The sequence below is a fragment of the Gasterosteus aculeatus genome, chromosome 13 (assembly GCF_964276395.1).
Source record: "Gasterosteus aculeatus chromosome 13, fGasAcu3.hap1.1, whole genome shotgun sequence".
In the NCBI taxonomy this organism is placed as follows: domain Eukaryota; kingdom Metazoa; phylum Chordata; class Actinopteri; order Perciformes; family Gasterosteidae; genus Gasterosteus; species Gasterosteus aculeatus.
This window is the reverse complement of record NC_135701.1, coordinates 19,915,138-19,928,713: the sequence shown is the minus strand read 5'-3', so window position 1 is coordinate 19,928,713 and position 13,576 is coordinate 19,915,138. Positions and strand designations below refer to the sequence as shown.

The 13,576-nt window shown below is 45.8% G+C and overlaps 2 protein-coding genes across 2 annotated transcripts; both read right to left on the bottom strand.

Annotated features, from left to right (window-relative positions):
- Positions 1 to 7,983: 7,983 nt before the first annotated feature.
- LOC120831336 (transmembrane protein 17A) lies at positions 7,984 to 9,844 on the bottom strand. Its single transcript, XM_078087432.1, has 5 exons — positions 9,830 to 9,844; positions 9,303 to 9,498; positions 8,769 to 8,875; positions 8,577 to 8,690; positions 7,984 to 8,451 (listed from the first exon to the last, which is right to left on the bottom strand). Exons 1-5 carry the CDS (start codon positions 9,842 to 9,844, stop codon positions 8,125 to 8,127), a joined length of 759 nt encoding a protein of 252 aa, XP_077943558.1. The 3' UTR covers positions 7,984 to 8,124.
- On the bottom strand, positions 9,763 to 13,173 carry selenoe (selenoprotein e). The gene is made up of 4 exons (XM_040196722.2): positions 11,342 to 13,173; positions 11,144 to 11,220; positions 10,817 to 10,895; positions 9,763 to 10,116 (listed from the first exon to the last, which is right to left on the bottom strand). The coding sequence occupies exons 1-4, from the start codon at positions 11,447 to 11,449 to the stop codon at positions 9,973 to 9,975; spliced, it is 408 nt and encodes a 135-aa protein (XP_040052656.1). The 5' UTR covers positions 11,450 to 13,173; the 3' UTR covers positions 9,763 to 9,972.
- Between the last annotated feature and the right edge of the window lie 403 nt (positions 13,174 to 13,576).

Here is a 13,576-nt window from a genome sequence, read left to right as displayed (position 1 = left end):
CCCCAAACACCAAAGTCTACAATCAAGACCTCGTGGTATTCCTGAGGGACGAGAATGGATCAGATGACGCGTGATGCCTCCGTGTGACATTTTCTCCATGCTGCTTCAGAAGACGAAGCCAAAGACGTAGGTGTTTCTTCAAAGGACTTGAACGGCAGGTGCGGCATGAACCCAGAGAGAGGACACGTTTAGAAACGTTTACTCCCACGGGCTCTGCAACCCCCTTAGTAGAGGCTTGTTCATCTACAGTCAAAACAAAATGTTTTCCTCTCTACTATACCCAAATACCCAAATAAGCGCCAGGGCTTAGTGTATTATCAGCTCAGCCGATATGCTTCTCTACCAGGGATGATCAAACCCATTGTGGAATGGAACAAATTACAGCGCAAATAAAAGTTTGTTCCGGGGATCTGCGACTCTACATAAACATATTTGAATAGATAAGCGCATTTTCACACGGGAAGACAATATCCATGCGGGAAAACACTGAATGTTTATTAGCGGCTGATGATGCCGAATGTGCATTTGTGTGCAAATTGTGAATGTTTGTGCAAAGTAGAATCTGAGCTCAAGCTTGGACCATTAAAGGAATGCACACGATTTGAATCAGTGCATTTTGCAGCGTCAGATGCAAGCGGAGACGCGTCAGGCTGCGCGGTGATTTCGGGAGCGCGAGTGATTCGATAGGAATGAGTCTCACAGAAGCGCCAGAAGAGGCTTTTCTCATCCATCACCGAAAGGCCTGTTTAGCTGAAAACAGGGATCTGAACACACCAATGGTTCATTATTACAATCTCAGATTTCATTGAGTGCAGAGTCCGAATTGTTTAAATGGGCTTTAATTAATATTAAATTATTATTTGGGTTTATTAGGTTATTGTGGGCGTCAAATGAATGCACAGCGCTGTAAATTTGCTTTCTCTGTGCAATACATGCATAAACATGCAAGGCTTTGTGTGCTCCACAAATATAAAATGTACATCGGCTATTGATTAAACTCCAATACTTTTTGATCTCTCAGCCTCCTCCTGTTGATTTGGGAGTTAAAGTTTTACTGAGGGAAAGACGAGGATTAGGAAAAAGAATAAAACACTTAATAAGTATTGGTTCAGCATAATTCTGACCAAATAAAGACCGAACATATCTTGTTGAACTGATCATGGCGGATCACATAAGAGAGGGATTCTTTTCTTCAACAGGCAATATCTTTATTCAGAATAAACTCACATTACAACCTAATTGACGTGACCCGCTTGAATCACCTGAAAAACGAAACGGCAAAGGACGTAATGCCGAACCTGAGGCCTCGAAAGCGGAGTCCACAAAGAAATGTTTGTCCACGTCACCGGGACGACGTCCTCTTCTTTTGGGGATTTCTGTGATGATGACCTTTGTATTTCAATAATAGTTACAATCTCCAGCAATCTGTGTTTCCTCTGTTAGTTATGTTTAAGACTGCAGAGACTTCCGATGCTGACAACTTAATTGAATCGAAGATGCTCCCCCCCCCCCTGCCTAGAAAAGAAAGACCAGGCAGAGTAAGAATTTGCATTAGATGGTTAAAGTGCATTAAAGAGCCAAATGGCCGTCGGATACAGCAGAACACGCAGAACGTATCAGGAAGCTTCTTGGTGAGGTCAGCGTGACTTTTCCCTCCTACACTCTCACAACAAACAACTTTAATACTTTTTTCAGGAAACACCTCGAAACGGATATCAGAGCACCATAACTAAAAGTCAAAAAGTATTTGCTTGTGACCAATTTAGGATTTTCTAATTGAAGGAAGACTTTGAGGTGATCACAGAAAGATGGTTCATGTGCTCATTCCTCGCCGTTGGGATCCATCCAGCGTCCTGGAGGGAGATGGTTCATCGTCACAAACTATGAAGGGATGGACCAAATGCACACTAGCCCAACGTCTTGGCCATCTGCCTTTACCAGGTCGGGGTTGCTCACGTGGATCGGAGTGGTAACAGAGATGTCTGGTGGGGCTGTTTCATTACTAAAGGAAGCGGCATGAGCCCAGGTGTCCATCGATTAAATACCCGACCACGGATATATTTAAGTATTTTGCTTTTCATTCATCAGCTAGATAACCAAGACAAAAACAATCCTTTCTGGAAAATGGAATCCGGGATGAATGAAATTCCCTTCTGCGACTTGTGGAAATCATTGTGTTAATCGTCCTTTCAGATGCAGGGTCACAATCCGTATCTCCACCATAGCTGAAACTCCACATTGTCTATTGTAAGCCTTTTCTATTCTGGGGCTATTGTGTTATTTTCGGCCTATTGGCCGTGGTTTGGAGTGGACTCGTTTCCCACTCAATAAGTGTTAATAACTCCTACATGTAGAACCGACCAAGGACAAAGGATCTAGCATGGAGGGTTTGTTTGTTATAATTGTTTTCTACAGAGCTGGATGTGCCGGTCAGGCTTCGAAAACACTAAATGCATCCTGGTTCCACTCTCGGTGAGTCGTGTTTGGACAATTGACACTGAAGCGAGCGCAGAGACTTATTGGATGCATTTGTAAACCAGCTCTCCGGCTATATCATTCAAATAGGACTCAACAAATGAAAAAAAGCAGCGGCTTTTCAAACTCTAATTCAACAGTACATAAAAGGAAATGGACCTTTGAGCTCACTTTAGAGTTCATGTTTCTTTGTGTTAAGATAGATATTGGTGTGTATCCGATATTATATAATGCATATTAATTAATTAATGTGGAAACTCTCTGTATTCTCTGAAAAATGCAACAATTATTAACATTTAGTGCTTTCAGGTGAACATTTACATAGTGTCTCCAGTGTGCCACTCAGAACAAAACAAACCTCCCTCTCATGTGGAGAGCAGGGTATGCAAATGGCTCTATTCCAAAACCTCCATCACTGAATGTAACAGCCCTAATATGTTTTTCCTCAGCCGGTACATTCTCCTGTGTCACCATCTCTGCTTATTTAATACATTTGCTGCTCGATAAAATAATAATCTGAACCGTGTGCTGAGTGGCCATTTGGAACCACCGGGAGGAGCGGATTCCCCTGACATCCCCCCCTCACCCAGGTAATCAGACGCAAATTGAAAATATACAGCCATCAGATTTCAATATTTCCAGCCCGCCGGTGCGATGTCACATTTTCTACAGAGCCTGCTGGCTGTGAGATGTGTGGTCAATTCCAAGTGATTTTTTAAATTTTTAAATAAGATTTGAATTTCATCGCCCAATGTGGCTTTGAGGGATGTAACGGGCCAACATGTATTAGGAGCCAGAAAAAGGCGCTTTGCTCGGATCATAGGAATGGCGTCACGTAATCGAATCGTGAATTTGTCCCCCCATCAGCTACGCTTGGCCATTTCCGTTCAGATGCCATGTGATTTTTCTGCCCGCCGAACACGGGGAAGAAACATTGATCGATCGTCCCAGAGGACGCAGCAGGACGTGTTCTCGGGAAGCTTTTTCCTCCAGTTGCCAATGGAAACGGTCGTGGTGTCGGGATGGTTTGTAAATGTGTAACTGGCTCAATGGGTTTCCTCACTGGTGAAGCTGAGTCTGTTAAAACGGAATGTTTTGCCATGTTTTTCACCTCTAGTTTGTTAAAACAACCTCAATATAAAGAACTTTATGCTCCTGTGGTTCGCAGCAGTTTGGGGAGAGTGTGTAAACATTTTCGGCTAACCTCAGGCACTGCAAGTCTTTTCAACTTGATAACTCAATTCCCAATCTAAAGCAAAGCTTAATTAAAGAGTTGTTATCTACAACGATGGGCCGGTGCCTCAGGCAGGTGGAGCTTGAATGAAGGACTTGGTCTTGTGCAACAGAACTATTGTTTAATTTGTGCCCGAGCGTTAATACGTGGAAATGATTTAATCACTTTGAGGGAATTTTGTCCTTAGCGTGTGTGAATTAAATCATGTTTAGTCGTGATATGTATTTTCACCTAGATAAATTAAAATATTTGAAATATTTGTGTGATATTTCTGCGTTCACCCAATAAAATGTGAACATAATAATTGTGGTGCTCACAGCAATGCAAGAAAAAAAACAATTGTCTGCATAGAGGTGGATGTTAAGCCCATTTGATACTACTGAAGATTGTCCTTAACTGTCGTGAAAGAATAATCAATAAAAGTCAGGCGTTGTTGCTTTTGGCAATCATTACTCAAACGGGGGCTAATCAGGTTTTTTGGGGGGTTGTTATTTAGTTTCTACCATGTGGCTCACTGTCATGTTTACGCATGGGGGTCTTTGGCAAAAGAAAATATAATCAAGCAGAATTTAGTATTAAAACATCATTTGAAGGAATTTGCAGATAAAAACAGAATATCACCAGCACATTAAGTTTATTCAACTCTATTTCTTTGTATTGAAACAGCACAAGAGGCACGAGGTGAATAAAAGCAATAACTAAACCAACGTCAAGCAAAAGTAAATCATAATTAACAGCTCTAGATATTGTGTTGTACGCTATATTCTTTAGAAACAAACCCCGTCTGGCAGCAAGCCACCTTGAGCTTTACATTGACGTATGACATCACGTGTGAAAAGAGGATTTAATCGGTCAAACGTATTTCTGCTGAAATCCATCCAAATATTTCTGCTCTGCAGGCGAGTGAAAGTTTTCACAAGAACCCCAAAGATCTGTAAATTTCCACGTGAATTATTCAGATTTAAAAGCCTGCTCAGTGTGAAACTGATTTTATTCACCCGCCCCCTCCATGAAACTTGGGATTCGCCATCGGGAGGTTTGGCGATGTCCCACACACCAGAAGAGAAACTTCAACATGCGCTGACTTCAAACTCACACCATGCACTCTCCTGGGAGAAGATAAAATGGCTCTGAGCATTTGGTGCCGTCCTTCTTATTCTTCGCTGAGTGAATTATTCTGTTTTAAAGCAATCGGGGTGTGTTGAACATAAAGAACATACAATAGTTTGAAGCTCCTCTCCACGTGGTGTCCAAAGGAACGCTGCACACTTCTCCACAACGGGATTAACCCAAATGTGGCCGTGACGTCTTTGATGTTCCCGTCCCGTGATTACCTCTGAGCTGCCTCCACCCAATCATCATTAAGGCGATGAGGCGTGGAGAAGAAAACCCGGAAGGTCAGAAGTTGCATATTTTCACCGCGCCGCGCCAAAGAAAGGCAATTTGGTGAGGCGAATTGTGAGGCCACTGTGCCCCCACGGGGAACGTCTACCCCATTTCTCCACCAGCAGCTGGTTCACTTTCCTCCCCTCCAGCGCACAGCAGGAGTCTCATTAGAACCAGACACGAGGTGGAAGCTCCACATCGGGGATCCATGCATCTCCCACTTCTGTCTGCTGACCGCGAGGCTCGTTGGTCTGAGAAAGGAAGGCGACGTCCGGGTGGCATTTAAAACAAATCGTTCTACATAAAGATTAATTAGGATTCCTTGGTATAATTACCGCCGACTAATGAGATGGGTTTTACTAATGAGTAAAAAAAGAGGGTGACTGCTCCGATGCGTTTTTTTTCTTCTTTCCTTTGGCTTCACTAAAGAGGGTAAACACGTTGAGAGGGATTCTCTCCCCCCCCCCCGCCCCACCCCCCCCGGGTGCACTTAGCTCTGAAGGAGCAGTCAAAACAAACTGTCACTTGACTCCCTTTGCAGCCGTGTGCTGTGAATCACGCTCTCTGAGTGTGGATGACCATTGGAGTCTATGTTGAACAGCGACTGATAAGACAACAAACAAACAAATGGATGAGTCACAGCCTCCAGATGTACCTGAGTTCAGGGACACACACACGCACACTTATACGTGCCGTCTGAGAAGACAAATGTCCTCCTGCGGGGGACGACGGGGCCGGTCCACCACTGATAAACGCTGAGTGCTCGTTGTCCCTTTCATGTGATCTGTGTGCTAAAACACCAAACTGAGCTGCTTCATAATCAGCGGCCCTCGAAAGGTCACACGGGGAGAATACGAGACACTCGGAGCATAACAGAGCTTAAGGGGATCAAAGTGTGACGTGTGGAAAAAGACACAATGTTCTTAAGACGAAAACACGGAGGACTCCTCGGTGCCAACCTCCATCATCCATTTCACTCTAAACGGGACCTTCATTTCCAGGATGAACATCACGCTCTATTTAACAAAACTTAACGAAACTATAGCAATCAAGACAACAAACTCATGTTTACAATGTTTGCTGAGGAAACAAACCACTTGAGAAGTGGAGTCGTTTTCGAGTTTCGAGTTCTATGCAATCTAACGAAAATAAATGGAAGCGGAGTCATTTCCAGAGAGATCGTTTTCTGCACTGGGTTCACCTTTAAGGCACATTTGTTGCCCTCTGGTTGCAGGTTTTAACCCGTAGATGGATAAAGTTTCCTCCGCGCCATCTTGCATGTAAGGTGTCCGGCACGTGACATCGTCCACCGTGAGTAGTTTGTTCCGTCTTTCCTTTTCTCCGTTGCGCTTGTTGTATCCTGAGTACAAAGTAGGGAGGATATACCCGACTCGGTAACGCTTTATATTAAGGTCCTTGTAATAACAATTAATTAACAGGTAATAACATTATTAACATTTATAAGCCTTTATAAGTGTTAATAATGACATTATAATACAATTAATAGCAGGCTATAACAGCTTTATAAGCATCTTTGCTATGGCTTTATTAATCTTTTTTGGTTTGCTTATTGATATTAAAATATACTTTATTGCTCGTCTATTATGAGTTAACTATGCACTTATTAACAGTTAACTATGCTTTTTGCAGCTACCGGATCTAAATCAAGAACAAGCCTTATTAAGGATAACAAATATTCTATTACGTGTTAATTACTGGTTAATGATTTTTACAACCTCCACATCTAAAATGTGGTCAAGGCTGATATGATGGGAAGGAAAAAAAGCATAATACAAGTGTTTCAACTGTGAAGGCCAAAAATCTGCCTTTTACCCATTAATTAATGGTTATTACATTTATTCCCGTAACCAGCTGGTGCACCACACTAAATTATGTCTCGCCAGCAAAGAAACAATAGAGCACCAAATAGGAGCCGTGAGCTTTCTGTGAAAAAAAGAGTGTGACATCGTCCGTGTTTCCATCCAAAAGCGGAGGGAAGAGGAGATGTAAGGCAACGAGATGTGAAATCGATTTCCTGCAGTAACAGATTATGAAATCATACATCATAATATCCACGTGTGGACAGGCGTAACCTTTATTCTACTGCCAGAGGGATTCCATGGATCAGCACATGTGCAGCATGATAATCTGCCCTCGCCGGACGCTCCCCGTCCCTCCTGTGGTCGCTTGCTGCCCCAGTGTGGTCATAAATATTTAACACAATACTGCCGCAGTCAGCTTTTAAGGGCCACTCATCAGACTGTAATGGTGATATTATACACCGCAGGGACGCCTTCAACATGAGCAGGGAGGCTTTAAAGTGAGTCTCACATGGTTCCTTTAAGAAAAGAAGAGTTTCCCCCATCGTGTCTGTTAATCTGGTTTCAGGGTGGAAATAATTCAATGAATCTACTTTGGAATAAAAACCATTCTGTTCTACCGACACTTCGGTCTCCATCATCCATCATCATGAAATACATTTAAAGCAGCTGCAGGCAACGTGCAACCTTGTTTTCCCGAGTCGTTTTGTTGTTCTTTGATGGTTCATTCTTCTGTGTTTCCATTTGAATCCTTATCAGCGTTGGGTTTTTGATCTTTAGAGTGAGGCTAAAATGCCATTTGTCCTCTTATTATTAAATCAACGGCAAGTGTTCACTTTCAAATTGTACAGGCCTCTTGTAAAGGCACGTATGCTGTATTCAAATATCACCACTGTTGTGCAGCCGCCTTTTAGAGGCATTTATAGACGCATAGTACTTTCAAAAGCTTGTGTTGACTGCAGTATTTTTTAAAGTATTCATTCCGAATTCATTCTGCAGCTCTCTGTTGCAGAAGACGAGGAAGCAATAACATGATGTTTTTAAAAGGACGGCAGTCAGTTAGATGAATAGAATAGAAAAACACTTGTTTTATTTTAATGTGCAAATAGAAAATTCGATGAAGGTAGACGGAGTGTGAACAAACCGTAATAAATAAATACAATCCCTATTTACCCGTAATGTGTCGCTAATTGAAGACGTCTTTCTCCTTTAACGGTGCACGTGGTGGGTGGGGGACACGGGCAGCGCGCCGCGGCGGCGGCGGCAGGGCGACCCGCAGACGGGGCTCATCCCCGCGTGGCCGAGGCTCTCCACCCTGCCGAACTGCCGCAGGTGGAAGAGCAAGGTGAGCTTTCGGGTCATGGTCCTCAGCGCCAGGAAGGAGGCCAGGATCTGGGCCAGCAGGAAGGCGAGGTACAGGGAGTGGACGGCTCTCTCCAGGGGCAGGATGAGGATTCCCTCGTCGGTCAGGAAGAACAGCAGCACCGGCAGCTGGAACATGAAAGACAGCAGGCAGAAGGCCGCCAGCTCTGGCACCTGATGACAGGGAGGAGGGGGGGGGGAGATGGTTTACACATGCAGGCCTGAATACTTGAAGCAGCCGCTTCCTCCGCTGCGGCGTCCAGGAGACAAGTCCAGGATGGGATGTTGGTTGGAATGACCTTTTCTCTGAGGTTGCCAACGTAGCCCAGGTAGAGCCGGACCACTTCGATGATGGTGAGGAGGATCATGCCGGTGATGAGCAGAGCTTGGTAGTATCCGGGGAGATAGTGGAACTGGACGCACAGACACAAACGCGTCTGTCACACCCGGCGGCACACAGGACTTGAGGACTTGGGGTTAAAAGCACTCACCTTCACTTCCAGCATGAAAACAGCAGAAAACCACCAACAGGGAAAGTAAAAGATGTTGAAGTAGAGAAGCATCTGGAGGGGAAGGTGGGACACCAGCTCGTTCACCACTGCAAGAGAAAATACCAAGCGCATCTGTGACATATCAAGGTTTCATTTCACGGTCGCTTGGAAAACAAGTTCACAATTTGGATTTCAGACATATTAAACAGAAGATTGATGATTAAAAGGGACTTCAACTACAACTAACCCACAGTTCTAACTGTACTGAAAGCCAGAAAGCCGCATTTGTCAAGTTATCCAAACTTTAAAGTGACACAAGAACAGTAAAAACTTTTCAAAAACACCAAAGTTATTCATTATTCATCACCGCGGTATTGTTGAAGGAACATTTGATGAACGTGAAACCTTAGTTTCTATGCATGGATGTTATTCGACAAGTGACCAACCGGAGGCGTCCTCCTGCTCCCTGGAGAAGTCGCTGTCCGCCGTCCTGTTGTTGCTGAACACGGAGCCTCCCACGTAGGCCAGACCCACCTGCAGCTTCTCGGGAACAGGCGATTAGAACACCGGCATCGTGGGGCAGAGCCGGCGACCATGGCCCGAGCACGAGAAGCGAGCACGAGGAGCGAGGAGGCGCGCAGACTGGCCGGAAATCTGCTGCCGGTACCTCCTCGTCTTTAATCGCACAAGTTCCCCCGATGCACAGAGGAGACGCTGGCAGACTCCACTGCTAATCAGATTACAGCGGGGGAGGCGGGAGGAGGATTAGGGCGAGACGGCAGCATGGCGGTTAGGATGTAAGGGGCTGTTCGTAATGCACTGTGGATTTGTTTATCTCTAGGATGTTGTATGTGATTCAAAAGGGAAGATTCACGCCAAATATCTAAATATTTACTGCTGCATACCAAAGAATTTTGTTTGTGTCTTTTTCACTTTGAGCACCACAAGCTGAGTGTCATATAGACAAAATATCAGAATGAAAGATCTGGCAAACTTAAAGCGTCAATCCATTTATTGAGATCTTACAGGCGTCTATATTCTTTATTAAAGCACATAAAAACAGAGCGACGGGGCATCGACTGCCACGCTGCACCCAGCCAGCGAGTCCTCAGAGTGGTGCCTGGCCTTTGCGTTCGGCCTTGCGGCCCCACTCGTCACTAATGTGGCCGCGGGTGCAGCGGCAGACGTCGGCCACAAGGTGTCATCACAGCTCGTCCCTGGGGGGCCGCAGGGGGAAATGCTGGAACTCCTCCGGCACCTCTTCCCCTTTCTGGGACCTCTTGTAGAAACCCAATGAGTCCAACAGGCTGCCGATCTCCTCAGCCTTCATTTTCTTCACGGGAACAGTCTACACACACACACACACACACACACACACACACACACACACACACGCGCATTGGACACATGGTTTCAGGCCTAAAGGCCGGATGTTGTTTAAGGAGCATCTTTGTGTTTGCAGACATACGGTTTCCTCCAATTCACTTTAGTTTAAAAAATTGATTGTTATTAAAAGTTGTTCAGTCTGATATTTATACATCTAAATCCCTCCTGTGGATTTGTTTCCATTTATTTGTCTTGGTACTAAATCTTCATATAAAGTCAAATTACAGCGCCCACATTATGAAACAATAAATAAAAACAAGAAACATTAGAGCCTTAATGAGACACAAGAAAAACTCCTACTCGTGGCTTTTATAGATGGAAATAAAAGTTAAAACCTCAGCGCAGAACAGTGTGAGAACAGTCGACTCTAAAACCACAGCTGTGTGCGTTCAGAAGAAGCTGACGCCGAATCAATTCATCAGTATCAGTGTTACATTTGGCCTGAATGCAAATCCACGGGCTTTTTTTTTTTTTTTTTTAACATTAACTAGGAGTTAGGGCTTGACAAAAAGAATACTGCTTGGCTGTCAGAAACTTCCATTCCTGTGCTTTCACACGGGCGCCATCTGGCCCATCGGCCTCGCTCTCTCAAATCGCACTCGTGTCCGCGCGTCTCCCCAGATGAGCCCCATCACGGGGGCCCCACCCGACTCACGTCTCACCTTCACCACCTCGTCCTCCTCGTTATAGAATATCAGACGGGGATTCTTCTCCTCCGATGAGTCGTATTCCAAGTTGTGGCTGCGCAGGAAGGAGCGGATCAAAGGAAACAACAGGAAAGCACCGTGCTGAAGAGTAAAGCGCCTCCATCTGGTTTCTCTACACCTCCGGGCTCACTCGACATTATCGGCCGCTCGGAAGGGTGCTGAGGAGCTCACAGAGCTGGCAGCGCACTTGGCAAACCTGCTAGAAACGTTGTTTTTTTTCGCTCACGAAAGAGGCCCGCGAGAAGAAAAAAAAAGAAAACAGCCCGAGGAACAGAAGGATACTATAAAGCCCAGCGCTCCATTAGGAAATGATGGAGCTCGGGCATCTTCTTTATGCCTCATCCGACCACGCTGGGAGCCTGCAGGGGCCGACAGGGACGACGGTTGTTTAAGACAGAGAGACATTGTGCACGCTTTGCGAGGCCGCGCTTCACAAAGACGCGGGCAGGCGGAGGTGTGCGTGATTGCATCCGTGCTCACCAGCAGTTTTCCTCGGGCGATGTCGAGCTTCTCGTCCGCCGCCGTGTCGTTGCCGGTGTCTGATGCGCTGACAGCGAGGGCAAAGGTGAGCACCAGGAAGGCCCACATGCTTCTTCACAGCTCTCCCGAAGCGCTTCTGCGTAAGTCACTGCTGACGCTATCTGGCCCATGTCTCATCCACATGGAGCGTTTCTCAGGGTGGACGAGACCACCGCACCTTCCCGCAGGGGACCAGTGGTCTCCTGCGTTACACTTTCTCCCTGTTTCCGGTTGGATTTCAATCACGCGGCCTTAATGATGGAGAGGAGCAGGCCGCGGGTTGGCCCTGTTGTTATGGTGGCGGTTGTCGCTAGTGATTTGGTTGTTTTTGATCTCACATTGGAAAGCTTCTGGCTTTGCGCGTTTAGTTTCTTCCACATCGGATGTCATCAAGGGGCCCGAGAAATGCACACAACACCTGCGCTCTTATCACTTTTTCCCAGAGAGTTGAGTTGCAGGTGGTTGCTGCTGCACATCAGCACACCCCCCCCCCCATGCAACGTGGACATTTCGCAACTTTTTTTAACAGCTAATTATCAAAATCGGCTACTCAGATGGGGAGAATTGTTGTGTAGTTCCATCTTCAGTAGGATTACGCGTTTGTTTGTAGTAATTGTTAGTTCTGGTTCAATTAAAACCTTTAAAAAGACAGAGACACAAATGTTCCTCACAGCAGCCATAATGTAAAGAAAGAAGGGGACAAGAAGGTTCAATCAGCCCCTCTAGATGTGAGTAACTAACATTTCTTAATGTTCCATTCATTCATTTAACAGTTTAACTCTCTCTTGCCTAACAGGCACAGTGACTTCCCAGAGTTCCCAAAATGATTCCTTTGACTCTAAATGATGTATGCAGATTAAATCAATGATATCATCGTGGCCTGGATGGTTTAAATGTCGGCCAAAACAAATCTTGAAACACATCTGTTAAGCCTGTACCAATGTGTTCTGTATCCTAAAGCAGATTCGCAGACCCAAAACGTCAGCAACTGAAGCAAAGAAAGAAACGTGACAGACCTCTCACAATGTTTCATTCTCACAGTGCTGCATGAGGAGAGATGAATAATTCTATTGTGTACTCGTGTATTCAAATCAAACCTCGTGACAGAACAGCACATTTGCAGTGTGTTAACACCCTGAAGAGGAAAACGTCTCTGCTCTCCAAGTTTACGCAACACAAAAAAAAAAAGAGAGAAAAGGCCCAGCGCAGCGGGTCACCACAAGAGGGCAGCAACGCCCGCACGCACACTTCAAGGCAGTTTGGCGGGTAAAGTGTTCTTGTGACTCCGCAGCCACAGATAATTATGATTCCAACGAAAATAAACCATTCCTGCCTGGAATGCTGAAGCGAAACCATCTCTCTGTCTCCATCTTTTCCAGACGGAGAGCTGTGCAGCTCAGAGTGCGGCTGCTCGCCGTGTACTATCTGAGATGGTGTGTCAAATGGCAGTAAAACAGTCCCCCCCTTTTTAACAGGGTTCCCTCCCCTTGGCAGCCGTCGTAAATCCGCCGGCCAGTATACTTCTCTACCTCTGTTTTCTCCCCTTTTTTTTTCCGTTTGCGACTTTGTTTTTCAAAATTCCCCTTCTGTTTCTCACAACGCACGATCGGCCCTCGAGGGCCTTAAACAGTTGATTGAGAGAAAGAAAGGAAGAGTTGATGAGAGAGGGGAGGAAGCTCGATGAGTAGTGGGGGAGGTAGGAGGGGGGGGGCCGGCCTTCTCGGCCTATATGCGTGGATGCATACCATATGTGCTCCCATTCAGCATGTTTCAGCTTACATCACGGGGCGCATGCCAAAAAAAAAAAGGGGGATGTCGTGGCTATGAATCTGCTGACAAAGGGGAAAACGCGGCCGTTTATAACCAGAGGGCCGCGGAACAGAGAAGCCCAGACAAACGGACACATTTGCGCAACTTCCACAGTAGGATTTCTCCGCCATTCGCAACACTTATACAGCTGGCGAGAGATCAAACGCTTAAAACACCTCGCCGCAATCCCGCCTCCCTCGCAGAGCTTGTTATGAGGACACACACACATCCTGTTTCTCCAAAAGCACCGGATGCTGATCCCCGGATCCCCACCAGCCAGCGAGACGGGCGTTTTGTGTGTCGGCCGTCTTGTGATGTGCTCGGACTGTTTGGGAGACACGCTCGCCCCCCCGGTGTCTATTCCTCTGTGCTTCAGGGGGAGTTACG